Here is a 22614-nt window from a genome sequence, read left to right as displayed (position 1 = left end):
GTATATAATACTAAAATCTAATGGTTATTATTTTAGTGTGTGTAATGGAGTCACACATTGGCCTGATTGTAGAGTTTGACAGCTCAACAATAATAATAAACAATCACAAGAAAATATAAAAAATGTTCCTTATAAAGAAGCAAAAATATGCAACATAGACAAAAAACATTTGGCCAAAGCCAGTCATATAAATCTCAAAAAGAAACAAGCGAAATGCCCCCTCTGTGTCGGGGGGTGGGGGGGTGTAGTCTTTGTCTCAGGTGGAGCATTTTGTTCACGAGTGATGGTAGGATGGAGCGTGAGACGGATCTCGTCCTCAGTGATGAGAGTGAAAAAAAGCTCTTTATTTTCTGGTATGTCTATTGTCCAACCCTCACCTGTGGTCATGAAGTCTGGATCATGACCAAAAGAACAAGATGCCAGATACAGTGGTTGAAATGAGCTTCCTTCATGAGGTGGCCAGGCTCAGCCTCAGAGAAATGGTGAGGAGCTTCATCATCCAGGAGGAGATCAGGGTAGAGCCGCTGCTCGTTCACATCAGTCAGGTTAGCTAAGGTGGTTCAGGCACCTGATTAGGATGGAGGTTTGGAGGTTTTCAGTGCATGTTTTACTTAAGAAGAGGTTCTGGGGAAGACCCAGAACTTGCTGGAGGGATTGCATATCTTCTGTGGCCTGGGAATGCCTTGGAGTCCCCCAGGAGGAGCTGGAGAACGTCGCTGGTGAGAGAGATGTCTGGGTTACTCTTCTGGACCTGTTGCCTCTGTAACCCAACTACAGATAAGCGGTAGAAGATGGAGATTTATTATGCCTATAAATACACAGAAACAGCAGCTGTTTTTTATGTCGTCTGGAACATAATATCGACAAAGTGAGCTTGTAAATTTTGCATGAATCTCTTCTCCCTGATGACACTGTAAGACATGTTCTTCGCGGACCACTGCATCTAAAAGCAACAGGTGAACCTGAACGATAAATTCAAGCATCCCCAATCATTTAATTTTAATTTACCTTTATTTATACAGGTAGTCTCATTGAGCCATGTGAACTCATTTTCAAGAGAGACTTGTTTTAGGGAAACAGATGGTGGGGGTTAAGGGCCTTGCTCAGGGGCCCAGAGCGGGGCGTGTGAGGGTGGATGCAGGTGCGGGTGTTTCACCTTTTCCACCCACAATTTGATGTTGATGGTACCGGGAGGTGAACCTGCGACTTTCTGATGACGGGAACATCTTCTCTAACCTCTGCGCCACCACTCAACCCATTAAACTCCTGTTTATCCTGTTGAAACGTGACTCGGCTTCTTGAAGTTCATCCAAACTTTTTAAAACTAAACGTAATGAAGCTAAAGAATCACATTTCTTGGTAAAGGAAACATTTTTTTAAAATTTTCTGTTTCTGTTCGTCGTGGTGAAGGAGTTCCTGCTGCTGGATGAGATCACCACCAACAGCTCGGCTCTGCTGCAGGAAGACAAGAAGGATCCTGGCGTGGAGATCCATGACCTCATCTGCTACTGGGACAAGGTCAGAAGAAAACTGAAAATCTGTGGTTTTATTTTTTTAAATGGTAGAACTGCATTCCATAAACGATTTCTGTGTTCTTTAAAAGCAGCCTGTTGTTTATTTTGCAGACTTTAGATGCTCCATCTCTGCAAGACGTCTCCTTCACCCTCAACTCCAATCAGCTGCTCGCTGTAATCGGACCAGTAGGAGCTGGAAAGGTCAGATGAGTTCCATCTTTTAGGCCTACTGGACCTGGACTTCCTCAGTCGGCTCATGTCAGACCCAAACCTTTCTTTGTGTTTTCACGTAGTCGTCTTTACTGAGCTCCATCCTGGGAGAACTGCCCTCAGACCAAGGCGTGGTGAAGGTCAAAGGTCAGCTGACCTATGCGGCGCAGCAGCCCTGGGTCTTTCCTGGAACCATTCGGAGCAACATCTTGTTTGGGAAAGAACTGGACCCCCAGAAGTACGAGAAAGTCATCAAAGCGTGTGCCTTGAAACGGGTGAGACTGATTTTAACCTGGACTTCAGAAAAACTCCATTCACAGCTGCTCGCCTTCCAGATTGAAGAAACGGAGTTATGAATGTGTCTGGTACAGGTGAAATTCAGAGAAAATAACCTAAACCTTTAGATTTGACTTGTTCTATGACACCAAGTTGGATAAAATCAGTATTAAGGACCAAAGAATCGAACAGAACATTATTTGACTTTTGGTTATTATCAGCATCACTTCTGTAAACTCTGGATCAAATTAAGAGACGGAGATTTTTTTTGTAACGGCACTTCTTTAAGAAACTTTTACGAGGACTGCCACGTTGCGTCCATTTTAAAAATTTGATTTGACAGTACTATGTGTTTGGGTTTCTCTCAGCCACCATCACACCAAATTTCAGCTCAATATGGCAACAACTCAAGGCGTTATATTATTTTAAGCTATGGTGGCCATCTTGGATATTTATTTGGATTAAGTATGTGATGGGGAACCTTCTCAGCTATAACCACCAAATTTCAGCTTTATGTGTGTAAAAATAGCTGAATTACAGCTGTTTAAATGTAGCTTTGGTGGCCATCTTCAATCTATTAGGGATTGTTCTCAGCTACCAACACACCAGATTTCAGCTGAATAGCTCTAAAAAACCTCTGAGAACTTTTGACCCTTTAAAATTAGCTTCGACAGCCATCTTGAATATTTAGGTTTGAATTCAGAATGTGTTGTGCGTCGCTGTCGGGTACGACCACACCAAACGTCAGCTCAGTATCGTGCAAAATAGCTGCGCTATCGTATTTTTTCCCTTGTAGCTAAGGCGGCCATCTTGGATTTTTAATTTGCATAAGGAATGGATAACGACTCGCTGTCACCTACGACCAAACCAAATTTCAGCTCAATACCTCAAAGAATGCCTGAGTTAGTCAGTTTTGTGTTTTCTGAGGTAGCTATGGCAGCCATCTTGATCCAAAATGGCTCCAAAAGTTAAACGGTGTTTTTGTTCAGAGACCTCTCCCCTCTGGGTCATGTGACCTCACTGTGGCAGTTAGAGGCTGTTGATTCTCTGTGTTTTTCTATGAGAATAACAGCGTCTTTGTTTGCAAATTTTGTTGCCATGGTAACTCGAAACGCTAATCAAAGTAATGGCGCACATCACAGCGCCGAGCCGGTCGTTTTGATACAAGTTTTGTGGGGGGGTACGCGTTGCGGTTCAGGTCGTTAATAATTGTTGGCTGCCTTTCAATTGTCTTTTCTTTTAACCCGACGTTCCTTACTAAATTAAAACAAATATACCATTTAGAGCGTTTGTGGAAGCCGACGGATGATCAGAAAGAATGCGAAGAGAACGTGGTCGCGTTCATTTTTAGACATCGCAGCGTTTGTTTTATAATTTACGCAGAGATCAGAAATACAAGTTGGGTGCAAACCCCCATCATGTTTAACCCCAGCTCCCCACCAGACGTTCACGATGCTGTTGGGTGACTTTTGGCCTCTCCTTGAGCAGAAACTCGATCACCTCTGTTTGATGGTTGTGACCACCCAGTGGGGTTCAGATCTGGAGATAGACCTGACGGGGTCTTGATCTGAAGGTCCTTCATCCACGTCTGAACCTTTGCCAATAAAGCCAACGCTAAACCGTCCTCCTCACTCAAACCTCTCCTTCCAGCTCTTTAAGCACGGTCAGTGGTTCTTTATTCCAGCTACATGTCAGTTATTGTTGGCTCTGTTCCTGCCATCTAGATGGTCCTGTTGCAAGTTAAATGGTGAATGGACTGTACTTGTGTAGCACCTTTCTATCTGATCAAGACACTCAAAGCGCTTTACAACACAATCTGTGTCCTCAGTTACCCATTCATTCAGCACTCTACTAGATCTCTACAAAGACTAATCAGAGCTTTATCACATTCATGCACCGATGGGACACATCAGAGACAACGAGGGGTTCAGTGTCTTGCCCAGGGACACTTCGGCATGCGACTGCTGGTGGAATCAAACCCCCAACTCTTGCATTGGAGGACGACTGCTCTAACTACTCAGCCACAGCCGCCCTAGTTGACCACAGCAGTGGTTTTTAATCTTTTCTTAGCTGAATAAGAATTGGTCCAAGAGATCAACTAATCAGTACCTGGTTATATGGACTGGTGTTGGAATAGAACGGTCACCATACATCAGCGCTGAAGATGAGGGAATCTTTCCATTGGATACATGAGCAGGAAATTTGACACAGTCAATCTCCTAGACGTCTGATAAACCGTTTTTTTTTAAGGTGGCCCCCCTTCAGAATTTAAATATTTGTCCCCCGTGTGGAGCAAAAGGAGGGAATTGGAAATATTCTCCGTCCATCCGTCACTGCATGTTGTGTGCATCATAACTTCAACAATATGTGAGGTCTGGACTTCATTTTTGGTGTGTGGCTAGGCAAAAGAAATGTTTCCTTTGGAAAATTGGGTTGTCATGTCAAAATCTAAAATGGCTGCCGCCAGTGTTTCCCCTACCATTATACAAGCGGGACACCCCGCCCCGTCAACAGAACCACGGGCATGCCCCGCCCCCAAACCACCAGTTGGCACTGACGTAACGCTAAGCTAGCGGCTCGTAATACAGGTGTGCTAGCTAAAAAGCTAAAGGCAACCTCATGCTTAACCCTCACACTGACGACCCCCCCCCCCCCCCCCCCAAAAAAAAAACAAAAAAACAGCCAGTGCGCAGTTCAGGACGTGTCTCCATCCATTGCTCTCTCCTCTCATCAGGATCCGTCGCTTTGAGCCGCCTTGGACAAGCAATTCTACAAACGCACTTCATATCCACGTCGGCTCACGGCTCGTTTTTTTTTTTTTTTTTTGGTTGTAGTTTTTGACCTGAATCAAAGCGAAGTCCTTCAAATTTCCGTATCTTTGCATCAAAATATTGTTTTTTGGGGCATGTTAAATTCAATTCTGGGATCAGAAAAGTCAAAATATTTTAAGAATCATGAGTAAATGTATATTAATACAATAAACGAGGGACTTGAATGTCTTGTGAGGTTACGATACAAAAACGGTGTAACTGTTTGAAATATTTCATGAATTTTTGTTGGTACCACAAAGAAATGACAGAACTACTACGCTCTACTCGTCACATTTGCACAAAGTATTTAATTTTACAAGGAAAAAGCTGTTTATCACATACATCTTTAATTTTTAGGTGGATACCATGATTTTATGAGAAAGTGGGTCCTAGTTATTATTCCAGCCACATTTCCTGCTTGTATCACCAAGTGGAAGATTTTTCTGGAACGTCGACCTCTATAGGTGCAGATTTTAATTAGTTTCAGAGTTGAATATTCTTGTTAGGTCTGGAAACATTTCCCGTTTGTCATTTTTCGTTGCTTCTCTTTGCACCTGTGCCAGGCTCGGTGGCGCTGCTTTAAAATTCAAATGTAAATTGTTCATTTGTAGGCACAAGTTAGGCTTTGCTTCTCTTCAGCTTTGATTATTCTGCCTTCCAGAAGCTTAATGGTTGACATCCTTTAAGCCAAAGGTTAAGCAAGCGCAGCTGAGGAGCGGAGGCGGACACCTCTTTGTGTTTGAAGCCAACTCGGAGGTCCGGTTGGTGCAGTTTGACGTTAACCTTCACCAGCCTGTCTGGAGGAGAGGTCTCTGACGAAGTGTCAGATCAATGAGTGACGCAGGAGTCCAGTGAAAGAGTCCAGTTCTAATTTAAAAGTTAAACTCTGACAAAAACAAACTGTTCTCCACGTTGTAATCATTATTTAGTATTACGTTAACTGAATTCCATCCACTGACCCCGAAAAAAACAAACATTTATTCCCTAATTTACATTTTTTTGCTCAAGATTGAACTATTATTATTTTTGAAACCCAAGCAGAGACCAACGTTAAAAGGTCTTTGCTCGTTCGGGCCATTGCTACTGATTGCTGTATAATAGTTTGGTTGACGGGCGTATAATGCGCTGTATGCGGTACTGTTGCTGATCTTTAGCTCAGCCTTTAAAACGGAATCAAACTTGTAGGACAATGATCGTATAAATCTGTCTGTCAGACTTCAAGAAAGCTGGATACTCTGACGTCCTGCTCAGACAACAGTCTGTATCTTTTCTCCCATCTGGAGTTCAACCTCTCTGGCCACCAGGAGAACCCTAACCCTCAATGAGAGTGACCCAAAGTAGGTTGAAGTCCGGCTTCTGTCCAGGAAGTTCATTCCAAAGCCCAAACTGGGGGTTGGAATGAGCCTGACTATACCTAGTCGATATCTTTGAACCTCCTGCACAAGCTCGGACTTTTCCTCACCGACATTCCTGGTCCCCAAAGCCAGTTTCAACAATGGAGGTTTGGATCGCCAAGGTCCCCACCTCAGACAATCCAGTTCATCCGTCATGTCGTTCTCAGATTGGAGGCAATGTGTTCAACATAATGGTACTTCTTCCAGTTATTTAACGGTCAAGGTCAACAATGGTGTACCACAAGGCTCAGTCTTAGGACCCACCCTCTTTACAATCTACATAAGTAATGTAGGTCAGATCATTCCTGATGCATCCTTACATTTTTATGCCGACGACACAGTTGCTTATTGTCGAGCTAAATCAGTTGCAAAGGTTTTCCAGCTTTTACAGTCTGCCTTTGACATCGTCCAGTCAGAGTCTTAGTTTGTTCAGGTTGTAAAGGCCCAGCCACATAACGATCACAGATAGACCTCTCCCCCAAGTCTGACTCCAGGATGAGGCCCTGTTTCTGTCGTATGCACCCACCTCACTCAGAACCAAACATCCACAGGACCCCCTACAACTTCTAGAGTTCTTGGGACATTCAGCCCCTCCACAGTAAAGTGGTGATTCACGAAGAAATATGGCCATGCTAGGCGAACTATGCTTCCTTGCCTGTTTCAGTTGGCGAGTTTCTAGTTTTATAACAAATGTTGTGGATTTCTGCAGGACCTGGAGCTGCTCCCAGACGGGGACCAGACGCTGATAGGGGACAGGGGAGCCACACTCAGTGGGGGACAGAAAGCTCGAGTCAACTTGGCCAGGTAAGAAAGAAATGACTTTGTTGCAACAACCAGAAAAAATGTTTCTCCTTTATTCATATTTAATAAAATACCTTTCTGTATATTTACCAACATCTGATTAGACTTGCATGAGGTCAAAGATCAGATCGCTGTTTAGTTTTAAAACCGAGGCCTCATGGGCCAGTGCAAGTAAACATCCAGTCTGAGCGCAAAGTGCTCTGTTAGGAAAATATGGAACAAAAAGATCTTGAATATAAGATGGAGCTAGGTTGTTGAGAGCTTTGTAGGTTAGAAGTAAGACTTTGAATTCAATTCTGGATTTGACAGGGAACCAATGGAGAGAAGCTAAAACTGGAGAGAGATGATCTCTCCCACTAACTCCAGTTAAGACTCTGGCAGCAGCATTTTGGATCAACTGAAGACGTTTTAAAGATGTATTTGGACACCCAGATAATAAACCATTGCAATATTCCAGTCTAGACGTGACGAATTTATGGACCAGTTTTTCTGCGTAAATTTAGATGTTTATAATTTTAGCGATATTACGCAGGTGGAAGAAGGCAGTTCTAGTAACGTTTTTAATGTGGGATAAAAGACATGTCCTGATCAAAAATAACACCGAGATTTTTAACATTAGAGCTGGAGGACAGATTGCCATTCGAGGATGGTGGAAAAACTGAAACGTTTATTCCTAAGATGCTCAAGTCCAAAAACCAAAACCTTAGTCTTGTCTGTATTCTAAAGCAGAAAATTAAGGGTCGTTCAGGTTTTTATGTCTGCAAGACATGCTTTTAGCCTAAGTAGCTGATCATGGACAAATATAACTGTGCATCATCAGCATAACAATTAAAATGTATCCCATGCTGTTTAATAACTTTACCTAATGGAAACATATACAAGGTAAAGAGTATTGAGCCAAGCACTGAACCCTGAGGAACTCCATGACTAACTTGCATGAAGAAGATTCTGTTGTGACTTGACGCTATAATAAACTGAAGTGAATTGAATTCTCTTCTGTTGACCTCAAGGATCCAGTAGCTCCAGGTCAGACTGACATCCCGTTTTGTTTTTCAGGGCTGTGTATCAGGACGCAGACATATACCTCCTGGATGATCCTTTAAGTGCCGTTGATGCCGAGGTTGGGCGGCACCTCTTTGAACAGTGAGTGGACTCAAACACTTGTGCTGTTTTCTGTCCATGCTTGATCTGACTTAAAAACCACTGGAGCTTCTCTGAAGCCGAGGAGCATTGTACTCTGCTGGACCAGGAAGCCTCGGAGTCGGATCACGGCAGGAGGAAGTCTGTAAAAAGCTTCTTACTGTCCTTGAGGGAACTTGGCAACGTTTTCATGCCTCGCTCATTGTTTAGCTTGGTCTCGTGGAAACATTTGTTGATATTTGGATTACTGAAAACAGAAAAGATCAAAATAATTTATGGGCGTTGAGTTACGAGAAGAGGATCAAGGCCAAGTTCTGCTTCTTCGTCTTGAGGAACGTTCTAACTAGGGTTCAGCAAAGTCTCAAAAATACTTAGAATATGCCAACTTATTCCCTGCGAGATGTTTTACATAACAAGATCACAAACCATAACGGGGAAAAAAACAATCTCTGTTTGTGACACACCCCTGTAAAACTTAAATGTTTTGATTATGATTTTATAATCTGGCAGGGGTTCAGATTTCACCAGAGATGTTTTGAAACTAAATTCCTGTGAAACCTGAGAAAAGCTTTGTCACCAAAAAGTAGCTGCACTGTGAACTGCTGGTACCCCCCCGCTAAACAATGTTTTCAACGCAACGTTTACCCACAGCAATGAAAACTTTGTTCTGCCAGTTTATACGACCAAAACGAAAGTACAACATGGCGAAATCGCATTCGTCGTGAAAGTCGTGCTCCTTGATGACTGACCTTTTATTTATGTGGTTTATTTTAGTGACAGAAAACGTGGAACGGTGAATAAGTGGTATTTAGTGGTCCATGACTTCTGTCTGTGTAGTCGGCACACAATACTGTATTTATTTTATCTAACAAGGTTGAGTCAGGTCCTCTGGACGGATTCTTCTTATTGATACGTTTCATTTTTTATCCAAAAGACTTCTTCACTCTGAGGAGCTGGAAAAGTCTTATGAACAGCACCTTCTCATAGTGGATCAAGTAGTTTGCTGCTGACAGCCAAAACTAGTTACTCACATGTAAAGGAGGACCATCTGTCTAACAACTGGTCGTTAGTGCCCTGAAGGCCACTTGCTATTCACAGCGGACTGTGATACTTTCAATTACAACATTGTAAGGGGGCGACAGTTGAACAAGATTCAGTTTTCATTTTTATGTCTTATAAACTTGGACATAAAAGAACTAACAGTTGCTACTTTCTTAACATTTAGAGACAACCCATATGGAAATTTTGGCTATCGCCGATATCGATATTTGTAGGGACAGCTAATACCAATAACAGATATATTGGCTGAAAATGTTTGATCTTTGTCCACCCCCAAGAATCTAAGTAAATGGCTTCCTTTAAACCTGTTTTTAGCACTTTTAAGTTTTCAAACAGTCTTCCTAACCCGTGTTCACATATTCTATCCTCCACTATTCACCATAACGTTATCAAGTGTGTTAAAAAAATATAAATTGAACAAAGAAACGTCCTTTCGTTCAGCAACATTCATCATTTAGTCAGTCGCGTACGGTGAAGGCCTAATTAGTATTAAAGCTGTCCTTTTTAACCTGGATCCGCCACCCGGCCCGGGTGAGAAAATTAATGTGCTGGATGAGCGGGCCGGGTCGGTGTTGGGCTTTTGATTGGGTCAGCGGATGCGTGCGGCTGACGATCCAATTTGGATCACCAGCCGCGCGCGGCCGTTTAACCACGCGCTGACTGGCCGGTTGAAAGGGATATAAAACGAGTCCAGATGGCTCGCTGCCAGTGAACCACCTGAAGCTTAACTGGACTCAGCCGCTGCGTAATAACTACAATAACTACAATAAATACTTTTACATTTTTAAATCATGGTAAACTGATTTGTTTACAAAAGCATTAAATACTTGATTTAAAAAAAATGTTTTTTTGGGTTTGGGCCTATAGTCACAGTTAATTGGTCGTTTTCGGGTCAGGCTCAGAAAAAATGATCCAGGTTCGGGGGCCCTCTAGTGGCTGCAAATGGTAGTGTTTGACGATTTCTTTCATTCTGAGATGAAAAATATTAGAGCTCAGCCAAAAATTGGGTTATAAATATGGGGGTGGGAATATATTACTCGCTTTGGTGTTCAAGTCGCAGGACTTGCAAATTTATACAAAAATGTGACTTGTATGGCGAAAAATACGGTAAACGTTACTGCAGTTCATGTTTTTCCCGTTTCTTCAAGGCAAATAAAAATAAATCCAATAGCAGAATGTATTCAAACGTGTTAAATTCATGTTTAACATTAATGCAGTTGTTTACAGCAGATTTTTATATCATCTGTCTTAATGCAGCCTTGAAATCTTATTAGTTGCACAATAAGACGTATCGCCCAGCTGTAATGCCAATGACTGGTTCATAACGGTCGTATTAAAGGAGGAATACACGCGCATGATTCCAGTTTTTTTTTATTCAGCTGAGACATTTGAGTGGGACCAGAGCTCATCTTTTTGTTCCGTGTCCTTGTTTCAGGTGCATCTGTGGGCTGCTGAAGAAAAAGCCTCGCGTCCTCGTCACGCACCAGCTGCAGTACCTGAAGGCAGCGGATCAGATTCTCGTTCTGAAGGAGGTTTGTTTCTTTTCCAGACTTTTACCACGACGTAATATTTTACGCTCCGCTTTATGTTTTCACACCAGCCTGATCAGTCAATACCGCCGGCATGATCGTCAACAATTAAAGTGCTAAACGTTTAGAGCCTGACCATTATGGTGATTTTGGCTATCACCAGTAATGATACTGGGAGAGGTATGCTAATGCCGATAATCGATATATTGGCTGCAAATTTTTGATCTTTGTTCACCTTTTTGTTTCACATTCAAGTGAAAGTGAACGACCATGACTTGAAAGTAGTCTACACCGAGCATGCGCCCTCTGCTGGATACATTGTACAATTACGCCTTTTGCAAGTAAAGACACAGTTTGTTCCCAGTGTTTATATCGGCATGTAATGAGACGATTATCACCGATACGATATGCCCGCAAACGCCTATATCGGTGTAAAATATCGGTCCTACGATATATCTGAACGATATATCGATCAGGCTCTAGTTTAGACATATTAAGTAACTAAGACCAGTCGTTTTATAGCGAAGAACCGTGTTATCGCTTCACTCAGACCAAATGTTGGTAGACGGCTACTTTCTGCCCACCTGTCCATGCTGTGGATTATTGTCACATCTTCAACCAACATGTGATGTTCCTGTCACGTTTCAACGCGTCAACATGTAAAATTAATTTAGTCTTCTCTCGATCCACCTGTCCTCTGAACATTTTTATTAAGAACACATCAAATGAGGAGTCATGTTTCTGACGATTGCCTCTGCTCATGATCACTGAAGACAGAACGGCCTTAAAAGTTTTTAGTTGATGAACGCTGGTGTTGGTGAAGGAGTTGTTTAAACGTCTGCTGGAATGTAAACACGGCACCCAGATGTTCAGATGTTTGTGTTGGTCTGTAACCCACGGCGACGGCTGCGCTGAGGTTCCTGACTGCGCGTTTTCTCAGGGTCACATGGTGGCGAAGGGATCGTACACGGATCTGCAGAGGTCTGGAGTGGACTTCACCTCCCTACTGAAGGAGGACGAGGAGCAGCAGCAGCAGCCTCACGACGTTCCCGCCAGGAACAGAACCCTGTCCCAGAATTCAACGCTTTCCCAGAGCTCTTCTGTCCACTCAGTCAAAGATGGAGACCACCTGCCGGTTTGTGTAGTTTCTTTTCTGGCTGTTTCGAGTGAAGGAAGTGAGTTGGTGGTTTGTTTCTTCCTCTAGTGGTGGAAAGAAGCTTAAATTACCAGAAGTAAGTAAAGAGAGAACATTTGTGCTGAATTTGGCAGAAAGAAGTGGAAATTATTGCAAAAAAAAATGTGGAATTAGCTGAAAAGGCTAAAATTAACATCAAACAGTTGAATTGTAGCTGAAATAATTGAAGCTAACAGAAATAGGCTGAAAGGAGCACAACAAGCTGAAATTAGCATAGAGAAGGTAATTAGGCTGAAAGTAGAAGAAATTACCACGAAAAACTTGAATTTATCTGAAAATTGCTGAAATTAGCTAAAATATGCTAACAAGATAGCTGAAAACACAAAACATGCTTCAATTAGCAATAGAAAGCAGAAAGAACACGTTTGCCCAATTAGGCTGAAGGAAGCAGAAATGAGCACAAAAAATGGATATTATCTGAAAAAAGCTGAAATTAGCACAAAACTGCTGAAAAGTAGCTAAAAAAAACGGAAAGAAGCTTAAACTATCAGAATTAAGTTGAGAGAGAATATTTTTCTGAATTAGACAGAAATTATTGAAATTATTGCAAAAAAATGTGGAATTAGCTGAAAATGCTAAAATTAACATAAAACAGCTAAATTGTAGCTGAAATAATTGAAAACAGAAATTGGGTGAAAGGAGCACAACAAGCTGTCGTTTTTAGAAAAAATGTAATTAGGCTGAAAGTAGCAGACATTATCACAAAAAACTTGAATTTATCTGAAAACAGCTGAAAATACTAAAAATGCTAACAAGGTAGCTGAAAACACAAAAAGAAAGCAGAAACCATGTTTGCCCAATTATTCCAATTTCAATTAGGCTGAAAGAAGCAGAAATGAGCACAAAATATGGAAATTATCTGAAAAAAGCTGAAATTAGCAACAAAAAAAAAAAACTGCTGAAAAGGAGATAAAATAACCAAAAAGAAGCTTAAATTACCAGAAGTAAGTCGAGAGAGAACAGTTTTGCTGAATTAGGCAGAAAAAAGTTTAAATTATTGCAAAAAAAAAAAAGTGGAATTAGCTGAAAAGGCTCAAATTAGCACAACGTGGCTAAATAGTAGCTGAAATAATTGAAACTAGCAGAAATAAAATGAAAGGAGCACAACAAGCTGAAAGTAGCAGAAATTACCACAAAAAACTTGAATTTATCTGAAAATGGCTTAAATTAGGTTTTTAAAGGAGACTTTATTTTTGCAGCTGGGGTCAGTCGTGTGTTAAACAGTAGCGTGTTGGTTCTCAGACGGAGACGGTGCAGATGGTACCAGAAGAGAGTCGAGCTCAGGGGACCATCGGACCCAAGTTGTACATAAAGTACCTGCGGGCTGGAGCCAGCGTCGTCACCCTGCTGGTCGTCTTACTGGTGAACTTCCTGGCTCAGGTACGCAAACCACTGTTCAGTCATGTTCTTAGTTTAAAGGGACCAAATCACGACAACTGTCACTCAATCCTTTAGGTGTCTTACATCATGCAGGACTGGTGGCTGGCCTACTGGTAATGTGTTTGAAGCAAAAGCTCAACCCACATATTGGATTTTACCCACAAATCCGTTTTTCCACGTGGTTTTCTGTCTTTGTCTAACCTTCTGTCTCTGACTGATCAGGGCTGAGAAACAAGACGATCTACTCGCCAAGAACGGCACCAACGCACAAAACACCACAGAGCTGGATTTAAGTTTCTACTTGGGTGTTTATGGAGGTAAAGCGTAAATGTGTTCACTGCACTCTTTACCGTCGGCCGCCTCAGTCCCGTTCGATCCGAGACTCCCGTTTGTTTTCAGGCCTGACTGCAGCCACCATCCTGTTTGGCTTCATGAGGAGCCTCATCCTGTTCGACGTGCTGGTGAGATGTGCGCAGTCGCTTCACAACCGCATGTTCAACTCCATTCTCAGAACCCCGGTGCACTTCTTTGACATCAACCCCATCGGTAAGCAGAAACACTTCAGAACGCTGGATTAGGAAGACGTGAGTGAATGTTTGGACCTCTTGGTGAATACGGCTCAATCTTCTGGTTGATGACGGTTTCGCTTCTTGGTCAGCTGTTTTCTCATCACAGTGACAAAGAACTTTAAATATAAAATAACTGCTTCCGTATTCTAATACTCGTGTCCGGTCTCGCTGCAGGAAGGGTGCTGAACAGGTTTGCAAAGGACATCGGCCAGCTGGATTCCAACCTGCCGTGGACGTTTACGGACTTTGTTCAGGTGAGGACGGATCTCACAGCAGAAGCATGGCAGCAAAAAATGTTGCAGAACGTAAAGACATCTTTGGGGAGGGGTACCCTTGAATGCCTGGTGCTCAAGGACCCGGTGTTGGACCTAAAAAAGACACTAGGAAAATATTGGAATCACCCCCATGTGAGCCCGCAGGGAAAGTAGTCATGGTTGGATGGACTGTGAGCAGAGTGTCTGCCAGGGGTGGGGGTCTAGGTGTGCTGATTTAGGTACATGGGGTACAAGAAGTCTATGTGTCCCTGTGATAGACTTGCGTCCTGTCCAGGGTGTACCCTGCTTCTTGCACAGTGATGGCTGGATATGGGCACCAGTGACCCCCGCAACTCGGAAAAGATGAAGCGGGTAAAGATACTGGATGGATGGATGGATACAAGAAGTGAATTGGTTTCCCTAATCTAAACCAGAGTGAGGTTTTGTTCCTGGACCAGTATTCTCTGATCCAACCCTAAATAAAAGAACATTGTTGTATGAAATTGTATTCTGCTCCTCTTGGATGATTGAGCTTCTCTGTCGTTTATTTTTCTGTCTTTTTTTTGTTTCCAATTAGGTGTTCATGCAGATTCTCGGGGTCATCGCCGTGGCGTCATCAGTCATCCCCTGGATCCTCATTCTGGTCGTTCCCCTCCTTGGAATATTTCTCTACCTGCGTCAGTACTTCTTGCGAACCTCCAGAGACGTCAAGCGCCTCGAATCCACCAGTGAGTGTCCCAAAACTTAACGAGATGTGAAGAAAAGTTTTCTCCTGATTTATATTTTTGAGTAATTTTAAAGGCAGACATCAAATATTTGTAGCCTCCCTAAACATCTGTCTGTCCTGCAGCTCGTAGTCCCGTCTTCTCCCACCTGTCCTCATCGCTTCAGGGCCTGTGGACGATCCGAGCCTTCAGAGCCGAGGAGAGGTTCCAGAAAGCCTTTGATGCCCATCAGAACTTGCACTCAGGTCCCCTCTTTATATCCACATCAGGTTTTTGGTTCCTTGTTGCTGCAGTGTTTGTGACACTTTGTGATCCTGAACAGAGGCCTGGTTCCTGTTCCTGGTCACCTCTCGCTGGTTTGCTGTTCGTCTTGATGGCATGTGCGCCTTCTTCGTCACCATCACCACGTTTGGCTGCCTACTGCTCAGAGACCGTAAGGAAACTTTCAACCTGAACTCATCGGGTTTCATGGACAAATATAACAGTATATCATCAGCATAACAATGAAAGTCATGCTGTTTAATAACTTTACCTAATGGAAGCATATATAAAGAATATTGGTCCAAGCACTCAACCCTGTGGAACTCCATAACTAACTTTGCTGTTTGAAGAAAGTTAATTATTTACATTTACAAATGGGAGCATATCATGATTTAAGTTCAATTCAATAATCTTTATCCCCAAGGGGCATTTTGTTTCACAGTCAGTACGCACATAAAACATCCGTACTAGACAAGACATTTGTTGTGTCTTTTGCTTGTTTTATTTTTGCTCTACAGAACTTTGGTTGACCTTGTTGCTGTTTTAAGTGCTTTATAAAAAAGTGATATGGTAACCAGTTTACACTGAAGTCCCTCTTGATGTTCCATGTTCTGTGCCACCAGGGGGCGGTAGGCGGTCACATCGCTCACCAGAACGAGTTCAGTCTGTGAAAGCTGCAGTTTTGCGAACAAAAACGTGACTTTGTGTTTTGTTGTGGTTGTTAGAGATGGACGCCGGTTCTGTTGGCCTGGCTCTGAGCTACGCGGTCACTCTGATGGGGATGTTCCAGTGGGGTGTCCGGCAGAGCGCCGAGGTGGAGAACCTGGTGAGACGTTCATGTTTTCAGACGTTTTGTTATCCAGCGTTGAACCTTCTTAAGTTCTGGTCAGAAATTTGTTTTGGTCCGAATGGATCAGAACTAGGTTTAGGTTTGGAGTTGGTGGGAATTAATCACTCCATGTTTAGTTGGAGCGGATGTTGTTCCGGTGTTGATCAGTGAACTGTGTTTCTACAGATGACGTCAGTAGAGAGAGTGGTGGAGTACACAGAACTGGAGAGTGAAGCACCCTGGGAAATGCAGAAGCGCCCTCCTCCTGATTGGCCCAACAAAGGCCTGGTGATCTTTGACCGGGTCAGCTTCTCCTACAGCGATAACGGCCCTGTGGTGCTGCAGAACCTGGAAGCCACGTTCAGACCCAAAGAGAAGGTCAGACGTGTTTATTTTGTTCAGAGCACCACTTCCTGTTTGTGAGACAGAGGCTGATGTTCTCCCGTGTGTCAGGTGGGTATTGTTGGGAGAACTGGTGCTGGGAAGAGCTCCCTGGTCTCGGCTCTGTTCCGCCTAGGAGAACCTCAGGGAAAGATCTACATCGACGGTGTGGTGACATCTGAGATCGGCCTCCATGACCTGCGGCAGAAGATGTCCATCATTCCTCAGGTGAGCCCGGCCGTCCTCCTGTAGCCGAATCTGACCAGCAGAGCTCAGAGTAACTTAACAGTGGAAAAAAACTCAAGACTAACGGAGTTCATGAGGTTAAAAGAGAACGGGCTCTTCACATATTTAGTTTTTTTTTTATTGTACTGACCGTGAATATCAGAGCTGGACCTTCAGCTTAGCTAAAATACGCAGTCTATGCAGTCTGTGCTTCTGTTTATAAAACATCGGGCTAATACACATTTATTTAACGGCATGAGACAATGAATTGTCATAGTGGTGTGTTCAAGTACACCATGTAAATTCAAAGATCTACACTGAAGTTTTAACAGTAGCCCACAGAACTTAGCCTTTCTGCAATGAAACCAAAATACAGCACATGATCAATATGAACCTTAATGGGACATTAAACAGTTTTTTTCCTACAATGTGGATTGTTGAATCGAATGCACCGCAAGTTTTCATGTGGCCAAAATATATAAAAAGCTAGACCTGTCATGATAACAAATTTTGCTGGGCGATTAATTGTCTCAGAAATTGTTGCGATAAACGATATTGTTTGAAATTTGACAATAGTCATTATTGTCAAATTTATTGTTTCCCCTACCATTATACAAGTCAACAGAACTGAGCTCCCTCCTTACCAAACACCCCCCCACCCCACCCAGAGACGACGGTTTGTATTGATGTAGCGCAGGACGCAATACAAACACGCTAGCAAAAATGCTACTGACTTACCGCTCCGCATTTCCCCCGTCCCGTCGATAAAATCATCAGTAATGTAGCGCTAAGCTAGCAGGCATGCAACACCGACACGACTCCGTCCCCCATACCCCCCCACCCATCGTCAATAAAAACCTGCAGCAAGGTAGTGCTAAGCTAGAAGGCTTAGTCCCATCCTCCTTCTCTCCCGTCTAAAAAAAAAAATATGACGCGTGCCCCGCTAAAGGAAACACTTTGCTAACAAGCTAGCTACATTGTTCATGTCTGCCATAACTGCTTTAGACATAAACAACTAACGCTGTCAGAATGGCCCACATGGATTCCTGAAGGCTCAGCTTACCTATTTTATGGTCCCGCCCACTCCACGTCAACAACATGATTTGTTAATTTAGTTACTGGTATTTAAATAAATTCATAGTGCAGAGCCTCTGACTGAACTCAGCCTTCTCTCCTGGCAGCGAAGTCCTAACCATTGACGAAGAGCATATTTCTGCCTGGAGACGCGAATCAGATTTGACGACCAAGTTTTCACGAGTTTGTCTTGCTCAGCTCTAAAGTTACGTCCACCAAGAACATAACGCATTAAAGGAGGACACGAGACATAAATAGGAGTTCAAACATTCAATTTATTCAAACTGTTGCAGCTTCCTGGAAAAAACCAGGAACCCTCAATTCCCGTGTCCATCCAAAAATCCAAAGTAACAACTTAAAGATGGACCTGGTGGTCCTGTCAAACCAAACAAAAAGGTACAGCAGCGGGCCAGCCATATACAGTTCGTCGAAGGCGCTACTGATATCAGACTAAACCTACAAACAACCCATGAAAAGTTAACAAAAATGACCTGAGGTGGCTGGGGCCACCAGCAGGCCACAGCTCAAGGACAAAACCAGTGCATCTCAGAAGGGCCAAAAAAACAGAGTGAGCCTGAGAGAGCAAGGGGACCAATGTTCCCTGAAACCAGACTCTTAAGTAGTTGTGGCTGAAAAAGCCACAGCCCAAAACATTTAAAGGCTGATTAGTCAACCCAGAACCCAAGACGTGACCAAAGAGACAAAACAATAAAGCCATTGTGCCTGGCACATAACAGTAGTTTACAGAAAATCAAAAACTACATTGGAAATATGTTGTATAAATAAAAATTTTCATGCAACTTCTCGTTTGAGCTGAATGCATGGGCCTTCTCTGAAGGCGTAGAAGGCCTCGAGTTAAGAACTCTTTCCATGTCCCAGGATCCGGTGCTGTTTACAGGCTCAATGAGGAAGAACCTGGACCCTTTCAGCCAACACACTGATGAAGAACTGTGGAACGCCCTGAGAGAGGTCAGGAGACACGACACCAGCAGCTACACACACTTCAGATCGTTAGAAAGTTATATGAAGTCGGACTGAGTTCTATCGGAACCAAACAAAACTCGTGCAGGTGCAGCTGAAGTCTGTGGTGGAGGAGCTGCCGGGAAAGTTGGAGACGGTTCTGGCCGAGTCCGGCTCCAACTTCAGCGTGGGCCAGAGGCAGCTGGTGTGTCTGGCCAGAGCCGTACTGAGGAAGAACCGCATCCTCATCATCGACGAGGCCACGGCCAACGTGGACCCCAGGTACTCCAGAGTCCAGCACCACACAGATCTGAGGTCAGTGCCTCAGCTGGTGGTCTTTAAAGTCTTCTTGTTGCTGCAGGACGGACGAGCTGATCCAGAAAACCATCCGGGACAAGTTCAGTGAATGTACGGTGCTCACCATCGCTCACCGCCTCAACACCATCGTCGACAGCGACAGAATCCTGGTCAGAGCATGAACTTTTTCGTTTTTTTTCATCCCAGCTCTCCACCTTCTGACAGTTTTTGCTTTCCGTCCAGGTTTTAGATGCAGGAAGGATCCACGCTTACGCCGAGCCGTACGTCCTGCTACAGGACACCAACAACATCTTCTATAAAATGGTGCAGCAGACGGGCAAACAGGAGGCAGCAGCTCTGACAGAAGCAGCTAAACAGGTTAGTCTGACTTGAAAATCTCCTGGACTTGTCTGTAAAGCTGAAACTTAATGGTGTACCACAAGGCTCAGTCTTAGGACCCACCCTCTTTACAGTCTACATATGTAGGTCAGATCATTCCTGATGCATCCTTACATTTCTATGCCGACGATACAGTCGTTTATTGTTGAGCTAAATCAGTTGCTAAGGTTTTCCAGCTTTTACAGTCTGTATTCGACATCTAGTCAGATTTTTTTCGGTCTCAAACTGGTGCTAAATGCAGATAAAACCAAAGATATGTTATTTTCAAACAGAAAGTCAGTACCAGCAGTCCTGCCTTCTATGAATGGTGTACTATTGATTCTTACAAATACTTGGGAATCTTGGTCGATGCACATCTCTCCTTAAGCCTCAGGTGGAAAACTTGGTAAAGAAACTGAAATTAAAACGTTTGTTACGTACTGTAACCCCAGATTCTATTTCGTATAGGTTTCGCCCTTTAAGTGTGTCGCTGGTGGGGTTTATCCCGTCATGCAAAACATCGCACTGAAAAAATTAGTCTACGCCCACCTGTTGTGTGGGTCCCACCTGGGTTTCTTTTTAAGAAATAAATCCTGTTTAACTCGGGATGCTAGGAAACAACTTGTAACTGACTTTCCCTCCATTGACTATGGTGACGAATTTATATGAATGCTCCTACAAGCACCCTGCACATGTTGGATGCTGTCTAACACGGTGTGCTAAGATTCATAACTGGCTGTAACTACCGTACCCATCACTGCACCCTGTATTCACTGATTAACTGGTCATTAATTAGGCCTGTCACGATAACAAATTTTGCTGGGCGATTGTCTCAGAAATTATTGCGATAAACGATAATATTGTTTGAAATTTGACAATTAGTAATTGTCAAATTTAAGAAGAAATGTTGGTTAATTTTTATATCTAGTAATTTTTATATGTAGTACATATTTTGACCACTGGATGGAAAAATACAACTGTTTAAACCAAAGGATGGATAGTGAGTATGTGAGCAGCGTGTCTAAGAAAAATGGGAGGGAGGCCTCTTCGGATCTCAAAATGGCGGCTGCTTGGTTTGGTTTGAGTTCTTTAGCACAGAATTTCTCACACAAAGCTTTTCATAAAAAAAATCAGTACAGTTCTCAGCTTCTTTTGGCAGAGAAAAAACTTTTTAGATCAAGGCAAAAGTTTCACTCCTGAATTTTGGAGCTTTGACAAGACAGAGTTTTTTTTTTTTCCCCCCCAATGGTTTAGCTCGTAGCTTAGCTTCTCTTAAAAATTCAAAAACGCGATTTTGGACGGTTAAAACAGATTTGAAAGAGAAATGGTGGGGTCAGTGAAGAGCACCAGACTTGAGCTTTTTGTCATCCAGTGTCTTCAGTAGAAAGAGAGACACGAAGAAACGATAATGCCGATAAATGAAAAGGAGTCGATAATTTTCATTTATCATGTGATTAATTTATTGGTTATCGAGACAGATCTATTATTAATTTCATGTAGACTCTCTCACTGGTACATTTTCATCTTTAAATCACTTCTTGGTCTGCTGCCTCCATACATCTCCTCCTACATGTCTCTGCGTGTGTGCAGCTACAGCGTGCGCTCTCAGGACATTATTACCTGCAGTGTTCCCTCAGTGCGAACTGAACTAGGCAAAAGGGCCTTCTCCTACTCCGCTCCCGTTTCATCTTACAAAAAGATCTGAAGCTCTCGACTTTACCTCTAAGGGATTTTAACTAAGTTCATGGCAAAAGTCAACATAGACGTTCCTGTTTTTAGTATTTTACACCGTTTTACGATGTAGCTTGTTTTTATTTCGTTTTACGACTGCTTATTGTTGTATGTACCTCGTCTGTGGGGTTTTTTGGTCTAAAACGGTCTCTTGTAAATGAGTCTTTGTGACTCGATGAGACCAACTTGTGTAAATAAAGTTGAGTGGGAACAAAAAAACTGACGTCATGTTCCAACTCCTTTCAGGCCTACGAGAGCAGAATCCATCCCATCGTATTAAACGGACACACGCCAACAACAGACGGTAACTTGGTTCTCTTTGAAACGGCTCTGTGAGCTCAGAGAGACTAAAGCACGACCGTCAGACTCCAGAGAGAGCGCGGGCCTGAGCAGCGGCGCGGACCGGATCAACAGTACGGCGTCCAGCAGCTCAGACAATCTACGCTTGACAAACTACAATAACTTATAATGCTGCTGTAAAACAGTTCAGGTGGAACACTATTTTTATTTATACTGAATTTGTATAGTTTCTATACTTAAATAGTGCCTTATTGTTTTTTTTTTTTTAGATAAAAGTGCGTCTGTATCTAAAGTTGCCTCTCTGTAAATATTGCACAAAACGAGTATTTAAATCAAAGATCTGCAGATGTTTTCACATCAGGGGGATCTAAAATTTAAGGCAGCCACAACACTCCGTACTCCGCAGCTCGTCTTTAAGCCTCACGGCCGAAAGCCCAAACTGTGCCTGACATGGCGTTTAGCTCACCGCCCAGTACATGAAACCTGTTCTCCTGACTGGTTAAGGGGCTGACGGTTGTTTCTCCAGCTACTCATCATGGGATGAAGAGGGTCACATTTCATCACACATGGTTCTCTGTGAACATCCCTGAGGGGTCAACAACCGAGCTCCAAAAACAAATGATTGTAGACCCTGCAGCTGAAGTACTTGAACACGTGTCAAACGTCAGGAAAAATCATCCACATGATGCAGCGTCAGCACTTTGTCCAGAACTTTTAGAATCCAGACGAGTTCAGAGCCGACTGCTGTCAACGACACAAACTTTGTTCTGAAATATTTCCACCTCCTTTCAACAAACATCTACGTTTGATACCAAAGACCCCGACGTTGTTACGAGGTGCTGGTTTGAGTTCATCAGTTTCTGTAGCAGCAGGTTTGTCCTTAAATAATAAAAAAGGAACCATTCTGTGTCTTTGGTCTTTTTAACGTCTACATCACCTGAACGTAACGTTATTGTTGTGCCGTGATAAGACTTGTTTCACAGACCTGTTCCTCTGGACTTCCTGTGGAGAAGGAGAACTTTGTTCCTCGTTCACAGACTCGAGACATGTCAGCTCACCTGTCTGGCTGATTCCCGCCGGGCATGCCCGTCTTGTTTTGGACCAAAGGGTCTGTAATTCCTGGATGGTGCATGAAGTGAACAATTATTATTCAGCTGTAGAAGGGCAATGTAAAGGCATACAAATCACAAAGAAAACTAATAATAAGAGAGGTCTGACTAGGATTGTGTTGCTGTCGATGATGTGCAGGTGTGTGAATGAGAGGAAATAGACTGTAGATCTATAGCGCCTTTCTATCTTATCAAGATACTCAAAGCGCTTTA

At 43.1% G+C, this 22614-nt stretch overlaps 1 protein-coding gene across 1 annotated transcript in view; it reads left to right on the top strand.

The window, feature by feature from the left end:
- The window catches only part of abcc4 (ATP-binding cassette, sub-family C (CFTR/MRP), member 4), a 48012-nt gene extending 26538 nt beyond the window's left edge, over positions 1–21474 (top strand). Inside the window, 23 exon segments of the mRNA XM_037696436.1 lie at positions 1411–1518; positions 1626–1715; positions 1808–1999; positions 6914–7008; positions 8062–8148; positions 10640–10736; positions 11674–11868; positions 13171–13308; positions 13384–13421; positions 13531–13625; positions 13708–13854; positions 14052–14131; positions 14709–14859; positions 14982–15101; positions 15179–15289; positions 15843–15943; positions 16133–16324; positions 16400–16555; positions 18506–18595; positions 18696–18868; positions 18948–19053; positions 19127–19261; positions 21239–21474. Coding sequence (XP_037552364.1) covers positions 1411–1518; positions 1626–1715; positions 1808–1999; positions 6914–7008; positions 8062–8148; positions 10640–10736; positions 11674–11868; positions 13171–13308; positions 13384–13421; positions 13531–13625; positions 13708–13854; positions 14052–14131; positions 14709–14859; positions 14982–15101; positions 15179–15289; positions 15843–15943; positions 16133–16324; positions 16400–16555; positions 18506–18595; positions 18696–18868; positions 18948–19053; positions 19127–19261; positions 21239–21328 — 2787 coding nt within the window. The 3' untranslated portion in view covers positions 21329–21474.
- The last annotated feature ends 1140 nt before the right edge of the window (positions 21475–22614 follow it).

The sequence above is a fragment of the Nematolebias whitei genome, chromosome 23 (genome assembly GCF_014905685.2).
Source record: "Nematolebias whitei isolate Nwh7 chromosome 23, NemWhi1, whole genome shotgun sequence".
NCBI lineage: Eukaryota > Metazoa > Chordata > Actinopteri > Cyprinodontiformes > Rivulidae > Nematolebias > Nematolebias whitei.
Note: the sequence above shows the minus strand (reverse complement) of the source record. Positions and strands in the feature narration are given on the sequence as shown.